Source organism: Procambarus clarkii, chromosome 6, assembly GCF_040958095.1.
Source record: "Procambarus clarkii isolate CNS0578487 chromosome 6, FALCON_Pclarkii_2.0, whole genome shotgun sequence".
Classification (NCBI taxonomy): domain Eukaryota; kingdom Metazoa; phylum Arthropoda; class Malacostraca; order Decapoda; family Cambaridae; genus Procambarus; species Procambarus clarkii.
The window spans coordinates 42,938,841-42,964,844 of NC_091155.1; the positions used below are offsets into that span (position 1 = coordinate 42,938,841).

At 48.2% G+C, this 26,004-nt stretch overlaps 1 protein-coding gene across 4 annotated transcripts in view; it reads right to left on the reverse strand.

Moving 5' to 3' along the window:
• Positions 1-24,381, reverse strand: part of ena (ENAH actin regulator enabled) — a 597,539-nt gene extending 573,158 nt beyond the window's left edge. For all 4 annotated transcript variants that reach the window (XR_011223588.1, XR_011223585.1, XM_069308843.1 and 1 more), the window contains exon 1: positions 24,231-24,381. Coding sequence is in view for 2 of the 4 variants with exons in the window: in XM_069308843.1 (XP_069164944.1) it covers positions 24,231-24,235 (5 nt within the window). In the remaining 2 variants the exon portion in view is untranslated. The remainder of the gene's footprint in view (positions 1-24,230) is intronic.
• Between the last annotated feature and the right edge of the window lie 1,623 nt (positions 24,382-26,004).

Here is a 26,004-nt window from a genome sequence, read left to right on the forward strand (position 1 = left end):
AACTCCCCAAAGCATGCAAGCCCACCAGGAGTTCAGAAACGACGGGTCCGACGCGAGACATCGCAAGACCCCAAAAAAAAAAAAAAACGGCAGGGCAAGCGAGGAAACCAAAGAAGGCGGAAGGGTCGCTGCCAGAACAGTACCCGAACCAAGGGGTACGAACAACTGCAATAGACCGAGACAAAGAAGCACATCACAGGGCACAGGCTGACCAACGCCTAAGAACACACGCAGAACATCCCTGCTGCAGAGGAGGCAGGAAGAAAGAGCAGAAGCACAAAAACCCCAGGAGAACAACCAGGGGTGGACAATCAGGCAGGGGCAGAAAACCCCCCACGCAATCCCCAGGCACAAAATGGCAGCAAAGTGCCACTCCACAACCGGACACAGGAACAAGGACACGCCACCGTGAAACACGGTACCAATGCACACGTGCAGCAGCAGCAACAGGCACCACTGCAACATGCAACATATAAATAGCAACTCCCTTCTGCAAAGGCAGAGAATGGAGCAGGCAGACCCCAGACAGGGCCAACGGAGACACGACAAAACCCTGCAGGCCCAGAAACCTGCACCAGGCGACCGACGGCGGAGAAACCCCGCGCGATACCCGCTGGATGAGGTACTGGGAGCTCTTTTACACCTGAAGCCCGGCCCAAGGCCAGGCTAGACCGGCCAGAGGGTGGCCCACCAGGCAGCTGCTAGGAGCAGTCCACCGGCCCACATACCCCCCACAACCAGGACGGGCCGGAACTGCCATACGAAAACAGGCAAGTGCGCCCTGGAAGTCCACGGACGAACCAGCAAGAGTGCTTATGCTCGCAAGTAGGTCGTGTAACAAGCACAGACCTCTGATGGTAATACAGTGTTCCCTAAATGTGCCAATAGCACCACTGCACTCCACTGGTACTATCCCGCAAGTCCTACCAGATAGGCGGGACCCAAGAGCCAGAGCTCAAAACCTGCAAGCACAGCCAGGAGCCTTACCAGGTGAGTACAGAACCAACCCTGCAACCCCCACACCTCACAACATTAAAAAGGAGGGTCCCCTGAATGACTCCAGCATGGGTTGGACATGCACATGAGGGGGACAGGAAGGGTTGAAAAAAGGGACAGTCTCTGGTGTGCGAACGGTCTCAGTCGTACAAAAATATACCTAAATAAAAACAGGTATATAAACACCGCCGCATCCAGCGCCCGGCCAAAAGACGCCAGACCGCAGAAACTCACCTGGCGAATGGTGGCACGAACTTGACACAACTCAACCGTGCCCAGAAGAACCTGGGAGCACCGCCAGGTGAAGACGCCAGAGCTGGACCCTGCCGAACCCGCAGGAGAGCAGGGAGAGGCGAAGGAGGCGGTCCACACCCATGACACAGGGAAAACCGCGGTGTCCTCCCCACAACTGGGAACCAGGACACCCCCGGCGCGAAGGGGCACATACCGCAGCCAGGGAGAAGAACGAGAGGCGAAGCACTGTAGCAAAAAGGGTGCAAAACACCAGCACTGAAACACCGCCCAGACCAAAACAAACTCCACGGCGCATGCGCATAACACGCTGGCCGAACCGCACACCCTCCCTGCGGGAAGGCGCCAGCCAGGACTACTGCACGAGAAAAGTAGCCAAAAGAGGAAGCAGGAACAATAAAACCGGCCAAAGAAGCAAAGAGCCCAAAAAGGAACCCAACCGGGCGACAAGCAGCCCAACCGGGCGACAAGCAGCCCAACAGGGCGACAAGCAGCCCAACCGGGCGACAAGCAGCCCAACCGGGCGACAAGCAGCCCAACCGGGCGACAAGCAGCCCAACCGGGCGACAAGCAGCCCAACCGGGCGACAAGCAGCCCAACCGGGCGACAAGCAGCCCAACCGGGCGACAAGCAGCCCAACCGGGCGACAAGCAGCCCAACAGGGCGACAAGCAGCCCAACAGGGCGACAAGCAGCCCAACAGGGCGACAAGCAGCCCAACAGGGCGACAAGGACGAGGAGCCGACAGACGTTCCAATAATGCGGGAAGTAGCGAAAAACCTACCCGTACCCTCGAGAACACAGAAGCCAACACTAGTCCCGAAGGCACACGAAGGCGCAGGCGCACCCGAGATCAGAAGTCACGCAGAACCCCATCGAACGGGGAAACATGACGAAAACACCGTCCCAAAAAGGGGTGGGAGGAAACATCCACCCACAGGACAGAACCAACCGACTCAAAGGCCAAGGAACCGAGCCCGGGGAGAGGCCGACGCCCAACAGCACGTACGGCGAGTGGGGAGGAAAAACCCCACTCCGCGTAACCACAAGCCCCGCCTAGAGGGGGATAAAAACCCCCACGGGGTCCAACGGGGCCAAGGCCCCCCAAGTCAGCCCCTCCCCAGCCCCGGGAACCTACACGACAGGCCCCGGGGCCGAGCCGTTCCCCCAAAGCCCCGGCCGTACCAGAAAACCGGGGCAGCCGTGAAAACACTAATGAAGGGAGCACACTGGCAGACTCGTACAACACGGCTGGAGGAACAGGCTCAAATGCCCCCGTCACTACCCCGGAAGGGGAATTCCCCGAGACTGCCCGAGTCTCAACACCATCAAAAACCCCGCCCCGAACCTACAGACGGTAAGGAACCGGATGCAGGCAGGAAGGGTGATCCAGGGGAAAGACAAGGGGGCGTGGATGGAACCGAAGCAACCAACACCCCCAAGTCCCAAAACGAACTACAACGGGGCAGCCCCGGGGCTCCCAGGGAGGAAACCACGAGAACGTTGCCACCACCAAGGCTCAAGTGCAACGCCCCTGCTGCCCGCACCCGCTTTGTTAGCACAACTGGGTAACCGAGCCACAACGAGCAACCAAACTCGCAGGACTCCGGGTCGAAGGTGTCACCGACCCTACAGGCAGCAGACGGAGGCAAAACAGAGAGTCACCCAGAGACAAAGGGTGAGAGCAACCCTCAAACTCGCTGGAAGCGAGGGGGGGACTCTGGGGTCACATCCATCGGACCCGCGCGCCCCCAGGGGTTTCCCAGGGTCCCGAGCGTTTACTATTAGAGGACTCGCGCTCAGGTAATCCCAGGCAGGGTACTGCTAACCGGCACCCAAAGCTACCAAACAACTTTCTAAGAGCTGAACCCCCGGGAAATGTACACTCACGGGGACCTAGCAGGGGTACCACCAGAAAATACTCAGAACACAAGGGACACAAGGGGCAAGAACGAAGGCAGACCCCCCACCAGGTAGATAAACAAAAAGAAAAAGAAAACCCCGCAAGAGGACAGCGTACCCAAGCGGAACAGAGCCGGCCACTATGATTGGTAAAGACAAGCTGCACAGTACCCTGCGCCCCACCAGTGCAAAAATTGCCCCATACTCTAAGGCGAACAAGGGAGACAGAACACCCGAGCACACAAAGAGCGGCCGAAAACCAAGCAGTAAACGGCAAAGCAGGGGCAGGACCCAAGGAACTTGTGGAAGGTGGCCCCAAGCCCCAAGGGCAGTACTTACAGGGCACCTAGGGAAGGGAACCCTAGGCGCATGCAGCCTGAGTACTGAAGAATCACTCCCGGCTCACGCACCACCTAGAAAACAGACACCACACTCTAGGTACAGTGCTGAAACAACCACTGGAGCCGGAGCACATAAGCATTGCCTACAGCATCAGCCGAAGAACTGATGGGTGGATAGCCGGCGTGGGAGGTCTGGGGCTCCCCCTTCCCCCTCCCGGGGAGGGGGGAGCTGCGCAGACAGTGGCGCGGTGACGTATGACGTCATACTAGTTTCCTTGTTTTCTGTTGAAGAGTTCTATCCACTAGTTCGGCTTTAGGTAGCAATTTTCACCAGAATAGGGGTTTGTTTTGGAATGCTTACCTTTCTGGATGCTTGACCCGGTCGATGGCAGACATAGAATGCTTCCAACCACACGGGGGTCTCTATAGGCCATTGCTCCCCTTGCCTCTCTGAGGGGGCCAGGTTCTGGCCGTGGTCCCCGGTAGGCCCTAGAACTCCATACACATGACTGATGCCAAAGTCTGACATTAGCATATCAGCCGGTAAAGCTCCGGGGAGCCGACGGGGCTCCCCCCAGAAATAGCAGTAAAAAGTGTCCACAAAGTGAATATGCGGCTGGTGCCTTTATAGCATTGCTGAGTAATACATAATAACTCAAATAATAATGAGTATGTTATTATGCTCTATATTGTTCTATATCATATAAATACATTGCCCAATGTTAATATCTGTTACTTTCACCAATGTAATGTTTTTTTTTAAGATTTCAGTTTTTTTTCTCCTTTGTTTATTATCTGATTTTATTGTAACCTTTGCATCCTGGAGAGTGCATACCTTTCCCTCACTATGTGAAGATAGAATGAAATTGGTCAATAAATAAATCAGTCATAACTCGCAGAACTTGGGACTTTGAATTTTTAGGGGCGAGGTTATCTTGAGGTTCTCTTGAGATTATTTCGGGGCTTTAGTGTCCCCGTGGCCCGGTCCTCGACCAGGCCTCCACCCCCAGGAAGCAGCCCGTGACAGCTGACTAACTCCCAGGTACCTATTTACTGCTAGGTAACAGGGGCATTCAGGGTGAAAGAAACTTTGCCCATTTGTTTCTGCCTCGTGCGGGAATCGAACCCGCGCCACAGAATTACGAGTCCTGCGCGCTATCCACCAGGCTACGAGGCCCCTGATTTTTGAGGGCCTTGAGATTTTTGATTGATGAGCCCCGGGGAGGGGCTGATTTTTTCACAGATTTCAAACTCTATTTTCTTTGTCTCTTTAGATTGTTTTGATGATTAGGGACCAGATTAGGGCTTTTTCACTTATATAAAGTATACCTAAATATATTCCCTAAATCATTTATACCTGGTTGATACCTGGTTTCCTCTTGAAGATGTCCACGGTTGTTCCGGCAATATTTCTTATGCTTGTTGGGAGGACGTTGAACAACCGCGGACCTTTGATGTTTATACAGTGTTCTCTGATTGTGCCTATGGCACCTCTGCTCTTCACTGGTTCTATTCTGCATTTTCTTCCATATCGTTCACTCCAGTACGTTGTTATTTTACTATGTAGATTTGGTACTTGGCCCTCCAGTATCTTACAGGTGTATATTATTTGATATCTCTCTCGTCTTCTTTCTAGTGAGTACATTTGGAGGGCTTTGAAACGATCCCAAAAATTTAGGTACTTTATTGCGTCTATGTGTGCCGTATATGTTCTCTGTACTGTATTCCCTCAATTTCAGCAATCTCTCCTGCTCTGAAGGGGAGAGTGAGTACTGAGCAGTACTCAAGATGGGACAACACAAGTGACTTGAAGAGTACAACCATTGTGATGGGATCCCTGGATTTGAAAGTTCTCGTAATCCATCCTATCATTTTTCTGGCTGTCGCAATATTTGCTTGGTTATGCTCCTTAAACGTTAGGTCGTCAGACATTATTATTCCCAAATCCTTTACATGCTGTTTTCCTACTATGGGTACATTTGATTGTGTTTTGTACTCTGTATTATGTTTAAGGTCCTCATTTTTACCGTACCTGAGTACCTGGAATTTATCACTGTTAAACATCATGTTATTTTCTGATGCCCAGTCGAAAACTTTATTAATTTTGAAGTTTTGAAGTTTGAAGAAAAAGCTTGAAGTTTTTCAGTGTCTTCAGCCAAGATAATTTTCATACTGATTTTTGTGTCATCTGCAAAGGATGATACGAAGCTGTGACTTGTATTTTTGTCTATATCTGATATGAGAATAAGGAAAAGCAGCAGTGCAAAGACTGTACCCTGAGGTACAGAGCTTTTAACTGCACTTGGACTAGATTTTATATGGTTGACCATTACTTGCTGAGTCCTGTTTGACAGAAAACTGAGTATCCAGCGTCCTACTTTACCGGTTATTCCCATTGACTTCATTTTGTGTGCTATCACACCGTGGTCACATTTATCGAAAGCCTTTGCGAAGTCCGTGTATATCACATCAGCATTCTGTTTTTCTTCTAATGCCTCAGTGACTTTGTCGTAGTGCTCAAGTAGCTGTAAGAGGCACGATCTTCCCGCTCGAAATCCATGTTGGCCTGGGTTGTGAAGGTCATTGGTCTCCATGAAATTGGTGACCTGACTCCTAATCACTCTCTCAAATACTTTTATGATGTGCAATGTTAGTGCAACTGGTCTATAATTCTTTGCCAATGCTTTGCTCCCTCCCTTGTGTAGAGGGGCTATGTCTGGCACTTTAAGTGCATCTGGTATCTCCCCCGTGTCCAAGCTCTTCCTCCACACTATACTGAGTGCCTGTGCTACCGGCACTTTGCATTTCTTTATAAATATTGAATTCCATGAGTCTGGACCTGGGGCCGAGTGCATGGGCATGATTTCAATTTCTCTTTCAAAATTTAGTGCGCTCGTGTTGATATTAGTTATATTTACAGGGGTTTGAATAAACCGCATAAAGAAATTATCTGTATCTTCCACTTTCATGTTGTTTATAGGAGTGCTAAACATGTCCTCATACTGCTTTTTTAGGATTTCACTAATTTCTTTGTCATCCTCTGTGTATGAACCTTCACTTGTACGAATAGGTCCAATACTGGCAGTGGTTTTTGCTTTTGATTTCGCATATGTGAAGAAATATTTTGGATTTTTCTTTATTTCCTGAATTGCTTCCTGTTCTAACTGCCTTTCTTCAGTTTCATATGAGTGTTTCAATTTCCGCTCGATTTCTTCAATCTCCCTATTTAAATTAATCCTTCTTTGACGGGAAATTCGTGTCTGCATAAGCAGTTCCGTTATTTTTTTCCTGCATTTATAGTGTCGTCTGCGTTCTCTTTCTACGTTGGATCTCTTTCTGGCTTTCCTCAAAGGAACATGTTTCAGACAGACTTGATACACTTCCGAAGTCAGTTTTCTATTCCTTCTGTAGGACTTGTATTACTTAGAACAGTTTCCCATGAAATGTTTGTAAGTTCCCTGTTTATTATCTCCCAGTCTATCCTTTTATGATTAAAATTGAATTTACTGAATAGCCCCTCTCGCTTTATCAATGTTTTAGGTCTATTCTGAGTATTGATGGTCGTTTGCACTTCAATGAGCTTGTGATCTGAGTATGTGGTATCTGATATCGTAATGTCTCTGATAATGTCTTCATTGTTCATAAAGACCAGATCTAAAATATTTTCATTTCTCGTTGGCTCTGATATCTGCTGATTGAGTGAAAATTTGTCACAGAATCTAAGTAGTTCTCTAATCTGTGGTTGGTTAGGTCCCGATAGATTTCCTGGTATAATATTATTGTTTGCTATTTTCCACCTGAGACTAGGCAAGTTGAAGTCACCTAGGAAGATAATATCAGGTATCGGGTTCTCCAAATTATCAAGGCTATTCTCTATTTTGTTTATCTGTTCTGTGAATTCCTCAGCCGTTGCATCTGGCGGTTTGTATATTAGAATAATCACTAAATTTATTTTCTCTATTTTTAATTCCAGTACCTCTACCACCTCATTTGTACCTCTACCACCTTATAATTATTATAATTACAGTATCCCTATATTTTTGTTATTCTGGGGGGGGGTATTTTTTCTTGACTTCATTTCAACACACATTGACCTACAACTTTCACATATTCGAGTGTGAATGCCAAACACAAATTAAAACTAATTTCATTGTCAATAACTTCAACTTTAATTATCTCTAAAACTATAGTTACAACTTTGAGTAGCTTCTAAAATTGCAGTGCCTGACCGATTCTCACCATTTTGTCATATTGTGTGCTCAGCCGTCTGTTCTACAATCGCTTCAGAATTGATATTTCATAAACCCTAAACGTTTGGAGTTATAATTTTTTTTTCTAAATTTGCAGCACATTTCAAATGTCATATTGACAATTTTTTTATGGTAAACTATACAGAAAACCTATATTCTAATTTGATGAAAATGAAGATCATATGCTATTCTGAGAGCATAATAACACCAAATGAACAATTGGTGATAGTTTACATTTTTTAATCTGCTTTAAAACCTGAAGTTTTCAATATTCAATTTTAAAATTTTGTTATTTTCTTGTTATTAAGTTACGTTGGTGATCATTTAGACAAAGTTGGAGCTTGCCTAATTTATTATGCAGAAAAAATTGGAAAATGTTTGTGCAAATTTGAAAAACTGATGTTATGTCCAATTGTGTGATGTTTAGCACCGTTTACGGGTTAATGACAATGTTAAGTCTCACTAAAGACAAGTGTTAAATGTAGGGGAAAAACAAGTGTCTTTAGGCAGAATCTTAGTATGACAAGCAAGCAGTAAGACACAACCAGATCCTAGTGGTATGCCTGCAAAACGTAGGAGACAGAGTAGGTAGGGAGGGTAGGGAGAGTCTGGATACTGGTGCCAGTGTCTGGATACTGGTGCCAGTGTCTGGATACTGGTGCCAGTGTCTGGATACTGGTGCCAGTGTCTGGATACTGGTGCCAGTGGTACTGGATACTGGATACTGGTACTGGATACTGACAAATGTCATCAGTGATGACTTTGTAGTATAATGTATGAGTAGTATTGTATTCTGCATAAAATGTATTTTTAAGTTAATATTTTTGGGTGTGTTGAACGGATTAATTCAATTTATATAATTTCTTATGGGAAAATTTGTTTCGGTTTACGAACCACCTCTTGGAACCGATTAAATTCGTAAAAGAAGGTACCACTATATATGACAAAAAGGTTTGGTCCCAAGATAGAGCCTTGAGGTACCCCACTTATCACATTTCTTCAGTCAGATTTGTTCCATTTAAGACGACCCCTTTGCTTTCTTTGTTTTTAACTAGTCTTTAATCCATCTAGAATTTTACCATTTATTCCATGTGGTTGTAATTTTCTTGCCAATCTTTCATGGGGTACCATGTCAAAAGTGAATGAAATGCCAAAAGCTTTAGAGCAGTCCATGTATACTATGCCAATTGGAAGTCCTTTCTCTGAAGAGTTGGTTATCATCTCCAAAAATGTGAGCTGGTTAGTAAGGCAAGATTTATTTTGAATTAAATCATGTCATGTAGATTTTACAAGATTGTGTTCTGTGAGATGGCGAGTAATTCTCTCCCTGAGCTTGCAGATATGTGAGGTTCGGCTGATCACTTGGCAGCTCTTTCTGCCATTTTTGAAGATAGGAGGGTGACATTTACATATGTATTTCCAATCTAAGGGAACTCTCACTTGGCCCAAATTTTCTGAATAGGAGTTTCAGTGGATGACAGAGTTCATCTGCCAGTTCATTTAAACCTTTAGATTTAATTCCATCAACATTTGGGGCTTGTGAGTCCTTTACTCTGTCAGTTGTCTTCCTGATAGTTTTGGATGTTATAGGAATATCCCTTAATTCATTATCTTCCCCTACTTTAAACATTTGTGTGGATATTGGGATGCTGTCTAATCTCTCTAGTGTGAACACTGATGTAAAGTATTCATTCAGTGTTGGCTGCCTTGTTATCACTGATTATAGCTTGGTAAGTCTCATCTTTTAAGGGACCTATCAAGTCGTTAGACATTGTTTTACTTTTTAAAACCAGCATAAAATAAATTTGGATCCTTTTTTATGTTACGAGCAAGTTTTCTTCCACAGTTCCTTTTATGTGATCTGATTTCACGAGTACCATATTTTATGCCCTTCTGTATATCTCAGTGTGATTCCTGGTGGGTTGATACTTCTTCCACCACGGGCTCACCATAGCCCGTGCTACTTGGAACTTTTTGTTCCAGGTAGCGAATCTTAAACAACAACATACTTCTTCCAGTGGTTTCGCTTTGTCATCCACCTAGTTCTTTGACGTTTCTTTCTTCTTCTTGGTAGGTCCTTTTCAACAAGTTCAGTGATGAGCTTTTTTTTTTTAATTTTCCCATGACTCTTCCATGCCCTGATCTTCTATTAACTCCCACCAAGAGGTATTTTGCAAATCTTGTCTCAGTAATTTATAACCATCATACATACTTGGATTTATAGCCAGAATATTCTACAATAAATGCACACATTATCTTCCAATTATATTTAGCCCTGATGAGACCTCACAATGCCACACACCATAGGAAGGGCAAAAATGGTTGGGCACATTTCCTTTTGCCTGATGCTTCTGCTCACCTAGTAGTAAAATAGGCAACCCAGGAGTTGGTTGATACCTGGTTGATGGGGTTCTGGGAGTTCTACTGCCCAAGCCCGGCCCGAGGCCAGGCTTGACTTGTGACAGTTTGGTCCACCAGGCTGTTGCTTGGAGCGGCCCGCAGGCCCACATATACCTGCTTGATGGGGTTCTGGGAGTTCTTCTACTGCCCAAGCCCGGCCCGAGGCCAGGCTTGACTTGTGAGAGTTTGGTCCACCAGGCTGTTGCTTGGAGCGGCCCGCAGGCCCACATATACCTGCTTGATGGGGTTCTGGGAGTTCTTCTACTGCCCAAGCCCGCCCCGAGGCCAGGCTTGACTTGTGAGAGTTTGGTCCACCAGGCTGTTGCTTGGAGCGGCCCGCAGGCCCACATATACCTGCTTGATGGGGTTCTGGGAGTTCTTCATCTGCCCAAGCCCGGCCCGAGGCCAGGCTTGACTTGCGAGAGTTTGGTCCACCAGGCTGTTGCTTGGAGCGGCCCGCAGGCCCACAAATACCTGCTTGATGGGGTTCTGGGAGTTCTTCTACTGCCCAAGCCTGGCCCGAGGCCAGGCTTGACTTGCGAGAGTTTGGTCCACCAGGCTGTTGCTTGGAGCAGTCCGCAGGCCCACATACCCACCACAGCCCGGTTGGTCCGGCACTCCTTGGAGGAAATTATCTAGGTTCCTCTTGAAGATGTCCACGGTTGTTCCGGCAATGCCACACCATATGAAGGACAAAAATCGATATATCTAAAGATGGATACTGGATAAGTTGGGCAATTGTGTATTGCATCCTGGAGAACCTTGCCTTGAGGTTACCTTGAGGTGCTTCTGGGGCTTAACGTCCCCATGCCCGGTCGTCGACCAGGCCTCCAGGTTGCTGGACTGATCAACCAGGCTGTTAGATGCGGCTGCTCGCAGCCTGACGTATGAGTCACAGCCTGGTTGATCAGGTATCCTTTGGAGGTGCTTATCCAGTTCTCTCTTGAACACTGTGAGGGGTCGGCCAATTATGCCCCTTATGTGTAGTGGAAGCGTGTTGAACAGTCTCGGGCCTCTGATGTTGATAGAGTTCTCTCTCAGAGTACCTGTTGCACCTCTGCTTTTCAATGGGGGTATTCTGCACATCCTGCCATGTCTTCTGGTCTCATGTGATGTTATTTCTGTGTGCAGGTTTGGGCCCAGCCCCTCAATTTTTTTCCATGTGTAAATTATTATGTATCTCTCCCGCCTGCGCTCAAGGGAGTACAGATTTAGGCTCTTTAGTCGGTCCCAGTAATTCAGATGTTTTACTGAGTGGATTCTAGCAGTAAAGGATCTCTGCACGCTCTCCAGGTCAGCAATTTCTCCAGCTTTGAAAGGGGCTGTCATTGTGCAGCAGTACTCCACTCTAGAGAGCACAAGCATTTTGAAAAGTATCATCATCGGTATAGCATCTCTAGTGTGAAAAGTTCTTGTTATCCAACCTGTCATTTTTCTTGCAGTTGTGACGGCTACTTTATTGTGTTCTTTAAAGGTAAGGTCTTCCAACATGAGTACACCCAGATCCTTTACATTGCCTTTTCGTTCTATGTTATGATTTGCCTGAGTTTTGTACGTGGTTTCCGTTTTTATATTTTCAATTTTTCCGTAGCGCATGAGCTGGAACTTATCCTCGTTAAACACCATATTATTTTCTGTAGCCCATAGAAAGACCTGATCTACATCTGATTGGAGGTTTGCCGTGTCCTCTATGTTGCCAACTCTCATGAAAATCCTAGTGTCATCTGCAAAGGATGATACAGTGCTATAGGTTGTGTTCTTGTCTATGTCCGATATGAGGATGAGAAAAAGTACTGGAGCAAGCACAGTACCCTGGGGGACTGAGCTCTTCACGGTTGATGGGCTGGATTTTATTTTGTTGACTATTACACATTGGGTTCTGTTAGTCAGGAAATTGTAGATCCATCTGCCTATTTTCCCGGTAATTCCTTTTAAATGCATTTTATGTGCAATAACACCATGGTCACATTTATCAAAAGCTTTTGTGAAATCTGTGTAAATTACATCAGCGTTTTGTTTGTCTTCCATAGCATCTAATGCCATATCATAGTGGTCCAGCAACTGCGACAGGCAAGAGTACCCTGTTCTGAAACCATGTTGTCCGGGGTTATGGAGATGCTGTGATTCCATGTATTTTGTGATCTTGCTTCTTAGCACTCTCCCAAAAATTTTTATGATGTGTGATGTTAGTGCTATCGGTCTGTAATTTTTTGCCTCTGCCTTATTTCCTCCTTTATGGAGTGGTGCTATCTCTGCTGTTTTTAGTATGTCAGGGATAACGCCAGTATCTAGGCTTTGTCTCCACAGAATGTGAAGGGCCTGCGATAATGGTTTTTTACAGTTCTTGATGAATATGGAGTTCCAAGAATCCGGGCCTGGTGCAGAGTGCATAGGCATACTGTTTATGGCTTCTTCAAAATCTAGTGGGGATAGGGCGACGTCTGATATATGATTTGATGTTGGTATCATATCCATGAAACATTCATTTGGGTTATCAATCTTTAGTGCGTTTAATGGCTCGCTGAAAACAGAGTCGTACTGCTTCCTCAGTAACTCGCTCATTTCTTTGTTGTCATCGGTGAAAGTTCCATCTCCCTTTCGCAGGGGCCCGATACTAGATGTGGTTTTTGATCTTGATTTTGCATAGGAGAAAAAATATTTCGGATTTCTCTCTATTTCACTGATGGCGTTTTGCTCTCTTTGCCTCTCCTGGGTTTTGTATGATTCTTGTAGCTTGAGTTCAATTGTTTCTATTTCTCTACCTAACCTTATTCGCCGTTCTTGAGATAGGGTGCGACTCTTAAGTTGTTCCGCGATTCGTTTTCTTCGCCTATATAGGGAACGACGTTTCCGTTCCAATCTGCATCTCTTTCTCTTTTTTCTTAGGGGTATGCGGTTTGAACATATTTCTAGTGCTACTGAGCTTATTTTTTCCAGGCACTGGTTCAGGTTTGCATTTTCTAGCTGTTCTCCCCAGTTTATTTCTGTGAAGTCCTGGTTTATTTGCTCCCAGTTTATCTGTTTATTATTGAAGTTGAATTTACTGAAATCTCCTCCACCAGGAATCTGGACTGGTTTTGAAGGTCCATTCCCCATGGTTGTCAGAACTTCAATCAAGTTGTGATCTGAGTAACAGGTATTTGTAATTATTATGTTCCCGATCAATTCATCATTATTAGTGAAAATGAGGTCCAGCGTGTTCTCCTTCCTAGTTGGTTCTACTATTTGCTGGTTTAAGGCAAACCTGTCGCACATCCGTAGCAGGTCATTTGCATGTGCCTGTTCATTTAGGCTACTTCCTGGTATTCTTTCTGATATTACTGTATTAGCCAGGTGCTTCCATTTCAGGTGCCGTAGGTTGAAGTCCCCAAGCAGGATGATGTTCGAAGCTGGATTTGTGAGGTTTTCCAAGCAGTGTTCTATTTTCATTAGTGGTCTTTAAACTGCTGAGGGTTTGCCTCCGGTGACTTATATACCAGGACAACAACTACATTTAGGATCTCTATTTTGACTATCAGCACTTCCACCATATCATTTGAGGTGTTTAGCAGCTCAGTACAGATGAGTGTGTCTTTGATGTAGAGGCTGACCCCACCCTGAAGCCGGTGTTTTCTACCACATCTGAAAAGATTGTACTCTGAGATCCATATTTCACCATCAAGGTAGTCCTTTGTGTGAGTTTCCATTAGGGCTGCAAACATTGCATTTGCCTCATGAAGGAGACCATCTATAAAGTGAACTTTGTTGGATTTGCGTGTTTTTATACCGTGGATGTTGGCAAATATAAATGATGTTATCGTGTTAGTGGAAGTGCTGGATGCTTTACTTGGTGTTAATATCTGAGGCTCTGGTATGGAGGCCACTGTGTTTTTGTCCTCTCTAGCATTTGACCGAGTTGGTGGTAGAGTCTGGTCATTTTTAGCCATTCTTCTCCTCTTCCTCTTGCTAAAAAATTATCCCGGTCGATGTAATGGCTGTTTTCATAGTGGTAGTCTGTCAGTTTTATTCGCCTGGTACCTCTTATATGAAAAGCTGGACATTCAGCATTGAAGCACTCTTTTCTGTCCAAAGAGTTCTTGCAAATTTCTGGGTGAAAGAATTCACAGCTTTTGGTACATTTACCTGTATTGAGGAGGTTTCTGCACTTTCTAGGGTGATCGTATTTACATGTTCCATTTGTTCTTCCCAATTCCCCATCCTTACAGGTAGCCCATTTGTAATACCAACAGATTTTGGGGCCTTGTTTTGTTTGTTTCCCTTTCCCAGGGACCACACTCTGCTGCGGCGTCCCCGACACTGTGCTCTGCTCTGGGGCCTGTGACACCGCGCTCAGCTCCGGCGCCCTTGACACCGCGCTCTGCTCAGGGGTCCCCGACTCCGCGCTCTGCTCAGGGGTCCCCGACTCCGCACTCCGCTCAGGGGTCCTCGACTCCGCACTCCGCTCAGGGGTCCCGACTCCGCGCCCTGCTCAGGCGTCCTCAACTCCGCGCCCTGCTCAGGCGTCCCCGACTCCGCGCCCTGCTCAGGCATCCCCGACTCCGCGCCCTGCTCAGGCATCCCCGACTCCGCGCCCTGCTCAGGCATCCCCGACTCCGAGCTCTGTGCCACATCTGGTTGTACTTTGCTGTCATGTACAGTTTGTTTGAAGACATTAGAAATTGCTATGCAGGCATTAATTAGTAATTCTCTGTTTTCGGCGGGAGTTTTATCCAGGATTTCCATCATCTTCAAAAAAGTTACATCATCCTTTTTGCAGAGCCAGTACACAGAGTGGTCACTGGGACCATTTCTCCTTGAATTGTTAGTCATGTTGGCACATTTTTTGTGTATGGCTGCTGAACAGAGTTGGCATTGAAAGCTCTGTTGGTAATCTACCTTCATGTTGCATTCTATGCACGTTTTTATCAAAGCCATATTTTGGAACACTTCTGTTCAGTGGTGATGGTCTTACCAGGTCTTACAAGGTGGGGTGTTGACCGGTGGGGGGGGTGTTGACCGGTGGGGGGGGGGGTTTGACCGTGGGTGCTGACCGTGGGTGTTGACCGTGGGTGTTGACCGTGGGTGTTTACCAACTTGAGATAGGCCTGGAGGAGGCTGTATGGACGGCCAGTGTTGCTACCACGTGTCGCACTCTTAATTTGTTTTGTTCACTTGTTAGATTACATTACTTGCATTTTCCCACTAGTTACCTTACAGCGGAGGCGTCTAGTTTCTGTGTCTGGGCACTAGTTACCTGAGTACGTTACACTATTTGAAAGAATACACACACAGAGGGTTCTGGGGTGGGCCTACCTCCAAATGGCCCTTGTTTACATACACACGACGGACTTATTTACTGACGGAGAAGGTCAGTAGTTGGCCAACAAGGACCCCTGATAACTCCAACTGCAGGCTTCCTGTCCACAGATATTATCTTTTGCCATCTGGATACTGGTGCCAGAGTGTCTGGGTCTGGTGCCAGAGGGTCTGGATACTGGTGCCAGGGTGCCTGGATACTGGTGGCCATCAGCGTGTCTGGATACTGGTGCCATAGTGTCTGGGTCTGGTGCCAGTGGGTCTGGATACTGGTGCCAGGGTGCCTGGATACTAGTGCCAGGGTGCCTGGATACTGGTGCCAGGGTGCCTGGATACTGGTGCCAGGGTGCCTGGATACTGGTGCCAGGGTGCCTGGATACTGGAGCCAGGGTGCCTGGATACTGGTGCCAGGGTACCTGGATACTGGTGCCAGGGTGCCTGGATACTGGTGCCAGGGTGCCTGGATACCGGTGCCAGGGTGCCTGGACACTGGTGTCAGGGTGGCTGGATACCGGTGCCAGGGTGCCTGGATACTGGTGCCAGGGTCCCTGGATACTAGTGCCAGGGTGCCTGGATACTAGAGCCAGGGTGCCTGGATACTGGTGCCAGGGTGCCTGGATACTGGTGCCAGGGTCCCTGGATACTGGTGCCAGGGTGCCTGGATACTAGTGCCAGGGTGCCTGGATACTGGTGCCAGGGTGCCTGGATACTGGTGCCAGGGTGCCTGGATACTGGTGCCAGGGTGCCTGGATACTGGAGCCAGGGTGCCTGGATACTGGTGCCAGGGTACCTGGATACTGGTGCCAGGGTGCCTGGATACTGGTGCCAGGGTGCCTGGATACCGGTGCCAGGGTGCCTGGATACTGGTGTCAGGGTGGCTGGATACCGGTGCCAGGGTGCCTGGATACTGGTGCCAGGGTGCCTGGATACTGGTGCCAGGGTGCCTGGATACTGGTGCCAGGGTGCCTGGATACCGGTGCCAGGGTGCCTGGATACTGGTGCCAGGGTGCCTGGATACTGGAGCCAGGGTGCCTGGATACTAGAGCCAGGGTGCCTGGATACTGGTGCCAGGGTGCCTGGATACTGGAGCCAGGGTGCCTGGATACTGGAGCCAGGGTGCCTGGATACTGGAGCCAGGGTGCCTGGATACTGGTGCCAGGGTACCTGGATACTGGTGCCAGGGTGCCTGGATACTGGTGCCAGGGTGCCTGGATACTGGTGCCAGGGTGCCTGGATACTGGTGCCAGGGTGCCTGGATACACAACAAAACCCTGAATGCCAACAACTTTCTTCATATCTTATTTATTTATTTCTATATTTATTTATTTATTTATACACAAGAATTACATTGGGTGTGTGAGAGTACATAACATTGGTGTCCTTACATTCTTGCAAAGTCACTAACTCGCATAGCATTTCGGGCAGAATCTCTGGCTACTGCATGTGCAGCATACATTTCAGTGTAATTTTTAAAAATGTTGTTTCTTTTGATTCCATCTGAAAGTTTTGTACTAAACACTTATTTCTAAGTCCACTGAGAATGTCAATAACTTCATTAAGTGTCCTGCAACTGTTGACTTTAACCTAGCCTAAGCACCATACAGTAAACACATGGTTCCAGTGATTAATGTATGGTACATTAACAAACCTTATGTTAACAACATCAGAGGCCGAGACTGTTCAACATGCTTCCACTACACATAAGGGACATAACTGGCCGACCCCTCACAGTGTTCAAGAGAGAACTATCAACATCAGAGGCCCGAGACTGTTCAACACGCTTCCACTACACATAAAGGACATAACTGGCCGACCCCTCACAGTGTTCAAGAGAGAACTATCAACATCAGAGGCCCGAGACTGTTCAACACGCTTCCACTACACATAAGGGACATAACTGGCCGACCCCTCACAGTGTTCAAGAGAGAACTATCAACATCAGAGGCCCGAGACTGTTCAACACGCTTCCACTACACATAAAGGACATAACTGGCCGACCCCTCACAGTGTTCAAGAGAGAACTATCAACATCAGAGGCCCGAGACTGTTCAACACGCTTCCACTACACATAAAGGACATAACTGGCCGACCCCTCACAGTGTTCAAGAGAGAACTATCAACATCAGAGGCCCGAGACTGTTCAACACGCTTCTACTACACATAAGGGACATAACTGGCCGACCCCTCACAGTGTTCAAGAGAGAACTATCAACATCAGAGGCCCGAGACTGTTCAACACGCTTCCACTACACATAAAGGACATAACTGACCGACCCCTCACAGTGTTCAAGAGAGAACTATCAACATCAGAGGCCCGAGACTGTTCAACACGCTTCTACTACACATAAGGGACATAACTGGCCGACCCCTCAGTGTTCAAGAGAGAACTATCAACATCAGAGGCCCGAGACTGTTCAACACGCTTCCACTACACATAAGGGACATAACTGGCCGACCCCTCACAGTGTTCAAGAGAGAACTATCAACATCAGAGGCCCGAGATTGTTCAACACGCTTCCACTACACATAAGGGACATAACTGGCCGACCCCTCACAGTGTTCAAGAGAGAACTGGATAAGCACCTCCAAAGCATACCTGATCAACCAGGCTGTGATTCATACGTCAGGCTGCAAGCAGTCACATCCAACAGCCTGGTTGACCAGTCCAGCAATGAGGAGGCCTGGTCGACGACTGGGCTGCGAAGTCCTGGAAAAACTCCAAGGTAACTCCAAGGTAGCCTGAATTCATTAACAGGTAATTCTATTCCTGGATTGTACCTGGATGTTTGGTTCTGGTAGATTTTCTACTCCTATGAATGATAATTTTGCACCAAAATTCATTAAGGATATCCAGGTCACCTGGTTGATACCTGCTTGATGGGGTTCTGGGAGTTCTTCTACTGCCCAAGCCCGGCCCGAGGCCAGGCTTGACTTGTGAGAGTTTGGTCCACCAGGCTGTTGCTTGGAGCGGCCCGCAGGCCCACATATACCTGCTTGATGGGGTTCTGGGAGTTCTTCTACTGCCCAAGCCCGGCCCGAGGCCAGGCTTGACTTGTGAGAGTTTGGTTCACCAGGCTGTTGCTTGGAGCGGCCCGCAGGCCCACATATACCTGCTTGATGGGGTTCTAGGAGTTCTTCTACTGCCCAAGCCCGGCCCGAGGCCAGGCTTGACTTGTGAGAGTTTGGTCCACCAGGCTGTTGCTTGGAGCGGCCCGCAGGCCCACATATACCTGCTTGATGGGGTTCTGGGAGTTCTTCTACTCCCCAAGCCCGGCCCGAGGCCAGGCTTGACTTGTGAGAGTTTGGTCCACCAGGCTGTTGCTTGGAGCAGCCCGCAGGCCCACATATACCTGCTTGATGGGGTTCTGGGAGTTCTTCTACTGCCCAAGCCCAGCCCGAGGCCAGGCTCGACTTGTGAGAGTTTGGTCCACCAGGCTGTTGCTTGGAGCGGCCCGCAGGCCCACATATACCTGCTTGATGGGGTTCTGGGAGTTCTTCTACTCCCCAAGCCCGGCCCGAGGCCAGGCTCGACTTGTGAGAGTTTGGTCCACCAGGCTGTTGCTTGGAGCGGCTCGCAGGGCCACATACCCACCACAGCCCGGCTGATCCGGAACCTCTCTTAGAAAACCGTCCAGTTTTCTCTTGAAGATGTCCAGGGTTGTTCCGATCAGCTGATGTGGATCAGCTGACCATGTAAACAACCTTCACTCTAAAATACAAATTAGATTATCTTCTACAGAAGCCCACAAGCGGCCCAACAATGCCTTATCCTCCTGCTTTGAGACAAATCCCTTACTCTCATCACCAAGCATCTTGAGACCTATCTTGCCCGCTGGTTCTTCATACCTTAATTGTTGTGTAATTTATTGACACACGACTATAAACAAAAATATATCATGAGGAACAGTACCATAAATATGGCTAATGTAACCAACAATGTAATTCTCTTATGTACAAACACTATAGCTACATGTATCTCACTTGACACTAAATATGGCTCAAAGTTATTTTGGTCAGACGTTGAAAGCTGTATTAATATTCCGAGACAAGTTTAAAATTATTCTGCAATACTGACATTAGTCTATGGGTATATACGGGAGATATTCACTATGCCATAACCAAGTACTGTACTCAGCTGGCTGGCAATATTGGTGAGCAGATGGTGTGTGGCCAGTCAGCAGGTGGTGTGTGTGGCCAGTCAGCAGGTGGTGTGTGTGGCCAGTCAGCAGGTGGTGTGTGTGGCCAGTCAGCAGGTGGTGTGTGTGGCCAGTCAGCAGGTGGTGTGTGTGGCCAGTGAGCAGGTGGTGTGTGTGGCCAGTCAGCAGGTGGTGTGTGGCCAGTCAGCAGGTGGTGTGTGGCCAGTCAGCAGGTGGTGTGTGGCCAGTCAGCAGGTGGTGTGTGGCCAGTGAGCAGGTGGTGTGTGTGGCCAGTCAGCAGGTGGTGTGTGGCCAGTCAGCAGGTGGTGTGTGTGGCCAGTCAGCAGGTGGTGTGTGTGGCCAGTCAGCAGGTGCTGTGTGTGGCCAGTCAGCAGGTGCTGTGTGTGGCCAGTCAGCAGGTGGTGTGTGTGGCCAGTCAGCAGGTGGTGTGTGTGGCCAGTCAGCAGGTGGTGTGTGTGGCCAGGGAGCAGGTGGTGTGTGTGGCCAGTGAGCAGGTGGTGTGTGTGGCCAGGGAGCAGGTGGTGTGTGTGGCCAGGGAGCAGGTGGTGTGTGGCCAGTGAGCAGGTGGTGTGTGTGGCCAGTGAGCAGGTGGTGTGTGTGGCCAGTCAGCAGGTGGTGTGTGTGGCCAGTCAGCAGGTGGTGTGTGTGGCCAGTCAGCAGGTGGTGTGTGGCCAGTCAGCAGGTGGTGTGTGTGGCCAGTCAGCAGGTGGTGTGTGTGGCCAGTCAGCAGGTGGTGTGTGTGGCCAGTCAGCAGGTGGTGTGTGTGGCCAGTGAGCAGGTGGTGTGTGTGGCCAGGGAGCAGGTGGTGTGTGGCCAGTGAGCAGGTGGTGTGTGTGGCCAGTCAGCAGGTAGTGTGTGTGGCCAGTCAGCAGGTGGTGTGTGTGGCCAGTCAGCAGGTGGTGTGTGTGGCCAGTGAGCAGGTGGTGTGTGTGGCCAGTGAGCAGGTGGTGTGTGTGGCCAGGGAGCAGGTGGTGTGTGTGGCCAGTGAGCAGGTGGTGTGTGTGGCCAGTGAGCAGGTGGTGTGTGTGGCCAGTGAGCAGGTGGTGTGTGTGGCCAGTGAGCAGGTGGTGTGTGTGGCCAGTGAGCAGGTGGTGTGTGTGGCCAGTGAGCAGGTGGTGTGTGTGGCCAGTGAGCAGGTGGTGTGTGTGGCCAGTGAGCAGGTGGTGTGTGTGGCCAGTGAGCAGGTGGTGTGTGTGGCCAGTGAGCAGGTGGTGTGTGTGGCCAGTGAGCAGGTGGTGTGTGTGGCCAGTGAGCAGGTGGTGTGTGTGGCCAGTGAGCAGGTGGTGTGTGTGGCCAGTGAGCAGGTGGTGTGTGTGGCCAGTCAGCAGGTGGTGTGTGTGGCCAGTGAGCAGGTGGTGTGTGTGGCCAGTGAGCAGGTGGTGTGTGTGGCCAGTGAGCAGGTGGTGTGTGTGGCCAGTCAGCAGGTGGTGTGTGTGGCCAGTGAGCAGGTGGTGTGTGTGGCCAGGGAGCAGGTGGTGTGTGGCCAGTGAGCAGGTGGTGTGTGTGGCCAGTCAGCAGGTGGTGTGTGTGGCCAGTCAGCAGGTGGTATGTGGCCAGTGAGCAGGTGGTGTGTGTGGCCAGTCAGCAGGTGGTGTGTGGCCAGTCAGCAGGTGGTGTAGGGGGAACCTCACCTCACTAGCTTGACAGGCTAAAACAGGGTGTGGTCAATCATGGTATTGGTTGACTCTAGAGATGTCAATGTAATCTTTTAATTCAGATAAATAAACGTTTCCTGGGATGCCTATGCCTGTGGTATTACATGCAGAGTTGAAAGAAGTACACCTGATATTTCAATCCCAAGTTGGTGTGTCTGGTGCCAATGTTGGCACGGACATGAACCTTGAGATTATGGTTGGTTGGTCAGTCTGGACGAGTCTGATCCAGGTCCGCCTCAAAATGTAAGTGTGCGTGTGACCCTCGAGTGTGACCACCACCACCTGGGTGGTGAGTATCATTCAGGAGAAGTTTGACCCGCCCAGGGGAGCGAGGATATGTGACCTTGAAGTGACTGTAATTCAAGGGGGTAACTTGGGAGAAGTTTACTGGGGGAGTGTGACCCCCAGGTATGTGTATCATCACTGCAATTTTTTTTAGTGTGACTCTACGGAAGGGATGAGAGTAAATGTGACTTATGTTTGTGTGTGAGTGTAATTACCTAAGTGTAGTTACAGGATGAGAGCTACGCTCGTGGTGTCCCGTCTTCCCAGCACTCTTTGTCATATAACGCTTTGAAACTACTGACGGTCTTGGCCTCCACCACCTTCTCACCTAACTTGTTCCAACCGGCTACCACTCTGTAAGTGTTAGACCACTCTGTTTGCAAGTGTCAGACCACTCTGTTTGCAAGTGTTAGACCACTCTGTCTGTGAGTGTTAGACCACTCTGTTTGCAAGTGTTAGACCACTCTGTTTGAGAGTGTCAGACCACTCTGTTTGCAAGTGTTAGACCACTCTGTTTGCGAGAGTTAGACCACTCTGTTTGCAAGTGTTAGACCACTCTGTTTGCAAGTGTTAGACCACTCTGTTTGCGAGAGTTAGACCACTCTGTTTGCAAGTGTTAGACCACTCTGTTTGCAAGTGTCAGACCACTCTGTTTGCAAGTGTTAGACCACTCTGTTTGCAAGTGTTAGACCACTCTGTTTGCAAGTGTCAGACCACTCTGTTTGCGAGAGTTAGACCACTCTGTTTGCAAGTGTTAGACCACTCTGTTTGCAAGTGTCAGACCACTCTGTTTGCAAGTGTTAGACCACTCTGTTTGCAAGTGTTAGACCACTCTGTTTGCAAGTGTTAGACCACTCTGTTTGCGAGAGTTAGACCACTCTGTTTGCAAGTGTTAGACCACTCTGTTTGCAAGTGTTAGACCACTCTGTTTGCAAGTGATAGACCACTCTGTTTGCAAGTGTCAGACCACTCTGTTTGCGAGAGTTAGACCACTCTGTTTGCAAGTGTTAGACCACTCTGTTTGCAAGTGTCAGACCACTCTGTTTGCAAGTGTCAGACCACTCTGTTTGCGAGAGTTAGACCACTCTGTTTGCGAGAGTTAGACCACTCTGTTTGCAAGTGTTAGACCACTCTGTTTGCAAGTGTTATACCACTCTGTCTGTGAGTGTTAGACCACTCTGTTTGCAAGTGTTAGACCACTCTGTCTGTGAGAGTTAGACCACTCTGTTTGCAAGTGTTACACCACTCTGTTTGCAAGTGTCAGACCACTCTGTTTGCGAGAGTTAGACCACTCTGTTTGCAAGTGTCAGACCACTCTGTTTGCAAGTGTCAGACCACTCTGTTTGCGAGAGTTAGACCACTCTGTTTGCAAGTGTTAGACCACTCTGTTTGCAAGTGTTAGACCACTCTGTTTGCAAGTGTTATACCACTCTGTCTGTGAGTGTTAGACCACTCTGTTTGCGAGAGTTAGACCACTCTGTTTGCAAGTGTTAGACCACTCTGTTTGCGAGAGTTAGACCACTCTGTTTGCAAGTGTTAGACCACTCTGTTTGCGAGAGTTAGACCACTCTGTTTGCAAGTGTTAGACCACTCTGTTTGCGAGAGTTAGACCACTCTGTGTGTGCAAGTGTTAGACCACTCTGTTTGCAAGTGTTAGACCACTCTGTTTGCGAGAGTTAGACCACTCTGTGTGTGCAAGTGTTAGACCACTCTGTTTGCGAGAGTTAGACCACTCTGTGTGTGCAAGTGTTAGACCACTCTGTTTGCGAGAGTTAGACCACTCTGTATGTGCAAGTGTTAGACCACTCTGTTTGCAAGTGTTAGACCACTCTGTTTGCAAGTGTTAGACCACTCTGTTTGCGAGAGTTAGACCACTCTGTGTGTGCAAGTGTTAGACCACTCTGTTTGCGAGAGTTAGACCACTCTGTGTGTGCGAGTATCAGACCACTCTGTGAGTGTTAGTGTTAGTCACACACACACACACATTGAGCAAGAGTCCAGTGTGAGTGTGTATATGCGGAACATCGGGTGTGGCTTGGTGTGATACTCGGGTGTGACTCTAGGTGTGGATATTACTCCAGGTGGGCGAGTGACCCCCAGGGTGAGTGTGACCCCAGAGTGTGAGTGTGACCCCAGAGTGTGAGTGTGACCCCCAGGGTGTGAGTGTGACCCCAGAGTGTGAGTGTGACCCCAGAGTGTGAGTGTGACCCCCAGGGTGTGAGTGTGACCCCAGAGTGTGAGTGTGACCCCAGGACATGAGTGACCCCAGAGAGTGTGAGTGTGACCCCAGGGTGTGTGTGTGCCCCCAGGGTGAGTGTGACCCCAGAGAGTGTGAGTGTGACCCCAGAGAGTGTGAGTGTGACCCCAGGGGGGCCCCCAGCACCGTCAGCTGGGTGGCCGGGGCCCGCCAGATGATGACCCCCAACACGCCGCCTCCCGCCCTACACACGCCCATACACCCCCCGCCCTATTTCCCCCCCGCCCCCGCCCGCAGGTTGCCCCCGTGGCAGCAGCAGACGCCCACCACCAAGAGCCCGGGTCTGCTGTGCCCAGAGCACGCTGCCACCACCACATCCTGTCTGCTGGGAGCGTCATCTGCACCATATCAACAAAGGCCACCGTCCGAAATAAGTCGCTTTGCTACCTCCTCCCCTCCACTTATTTCCTCGTATTTGACTGCTGAAACACTCTTACCTACCTCATTTTGTGTAGTTATGGAATCCAAAATGTATGGATGAGCTTCTCTACTACGATATTTGCGTGTATATCCACATGGATACAATTTAGAGTACCAAAATCCACAGAGAAAGAGACACACAGCCGCCCTCGCACTCCTCCACACTGACACTGGCCGCCATGTTGGAATGGCATTTGTTGACAGCTGCGCGATCGAACCCAAAATCAAAATGGCTCTTGTGGCTGTGTGTGAGGGTCAGCCTGGCCACTGGCAGGCGAACGTTAATGGCCTCTCTCTCCTGTGTGTGTTACTTAACCTCTGACGCGTCGCAACGACGGTAAATTACTACCTGGATCAATATTAAATTGTTGGAATAATCTCACAACTTGGTACCTTTCTCACTATCAAATTCATAAGTGAATTAAATTTGACTTTGAAATGCTTATAAAATAAAATAATTTGGATTCATTCATATTCATTACTAATATATTTGAACTATTTTTTAATGTAAATAAATAGTTGATAATAATTTCGTAAATTTGTATGATGTATGAATGCTTTATGTTTACGATAAGAGAAGGGAAGGTTGCCTCACCTATGATAATTACGGGAAATATGAAAACTATTATCTTCCAATACACTCAAAATCATTTTGGTTTTTCATGGTGTCAGGGGACAGGCAGCCTGTGAATCTCTATATATATACCTTGGGGTTATTTCAAAGTCCCCCCTCCCCCCTTCTCCAAGATCGAATTACTGGCCCCGCCCAGGATGCAACTCCACAAGAAGCTGACTGAGTACAGTACTTACTCACTTCTAGGTGAACAGAGTCATTAGGCGAAAGGAAATATGCCCAACCGTTTCTGTCCCACCCGGAAATCTCGAGTGTGCGTCGAGAACGAACCCAACTGTACTACCTGGACAAATATAATGCGTAAATGCGTAAAGTAGTTATCAGGAGCAAGCGCTAAGACAGCGGGACCAGTACTTGGCCATCAAATAAGGACAATTAGGGGTTATGATATCAGGAAGGGAACTATCAGGTGAAAGCGCCAAGTCATAAACGACTATATAGCCCTGGGTCAGGATAAGGATTTGGGACGGGACGTAGGGAAGGAATGGTGCCCAACCACTTAAGGTGGTTAAGGGGTCCTGTAATTACCTAAGTGTAGTTACAGGATGAGAGCTACGCTCGTGGTGTCCCGTCTTCCCAGCACTCTTTGTCATATAACGCTTTGAAACTACTGACGGTCTTGGCCTCCACCACCTTCTCACCTAACTTGTTCCAACCGTCTACCACTCTGTTTGCAACCCGTTCTCGCACTTTCTTACAGTCAATATTGACTTATTAAATACGTCCATATGTGACATACTAAACATACTAGTTTACCTTGAAAAGCTTCATAGAAAACACCAACCTTACCTAACCTTCTTAGTATGTTAAGATAAGCATCTTATTGCTTCGTAATTACAATTATTACTTAACCTATACCTTTAATAGGTTAAGTAATAATTGTAATTAAGAAGCAATAAGATGCTTATCTTAACATACTAAGAAGGTTAGGTAAGGTCGGTGTTTTCTATGAAGCTTTTCAAGGTAAACTAGTATGTTTAGTATGTCACATATGGACGTATTTAATAAGTTAATATTGACTATACGAAAGTGCGAGAACGGGTTGCTGTTTGCGAAAGTGAATTTTCTTATATTTCTTCGGCATCTGTGTTTAGCTAGTTTAAATCTATGACCTCTTGTTCTTAAAGTTCCAGGTCTCAGGAAATCTTCCCTATCGATTTT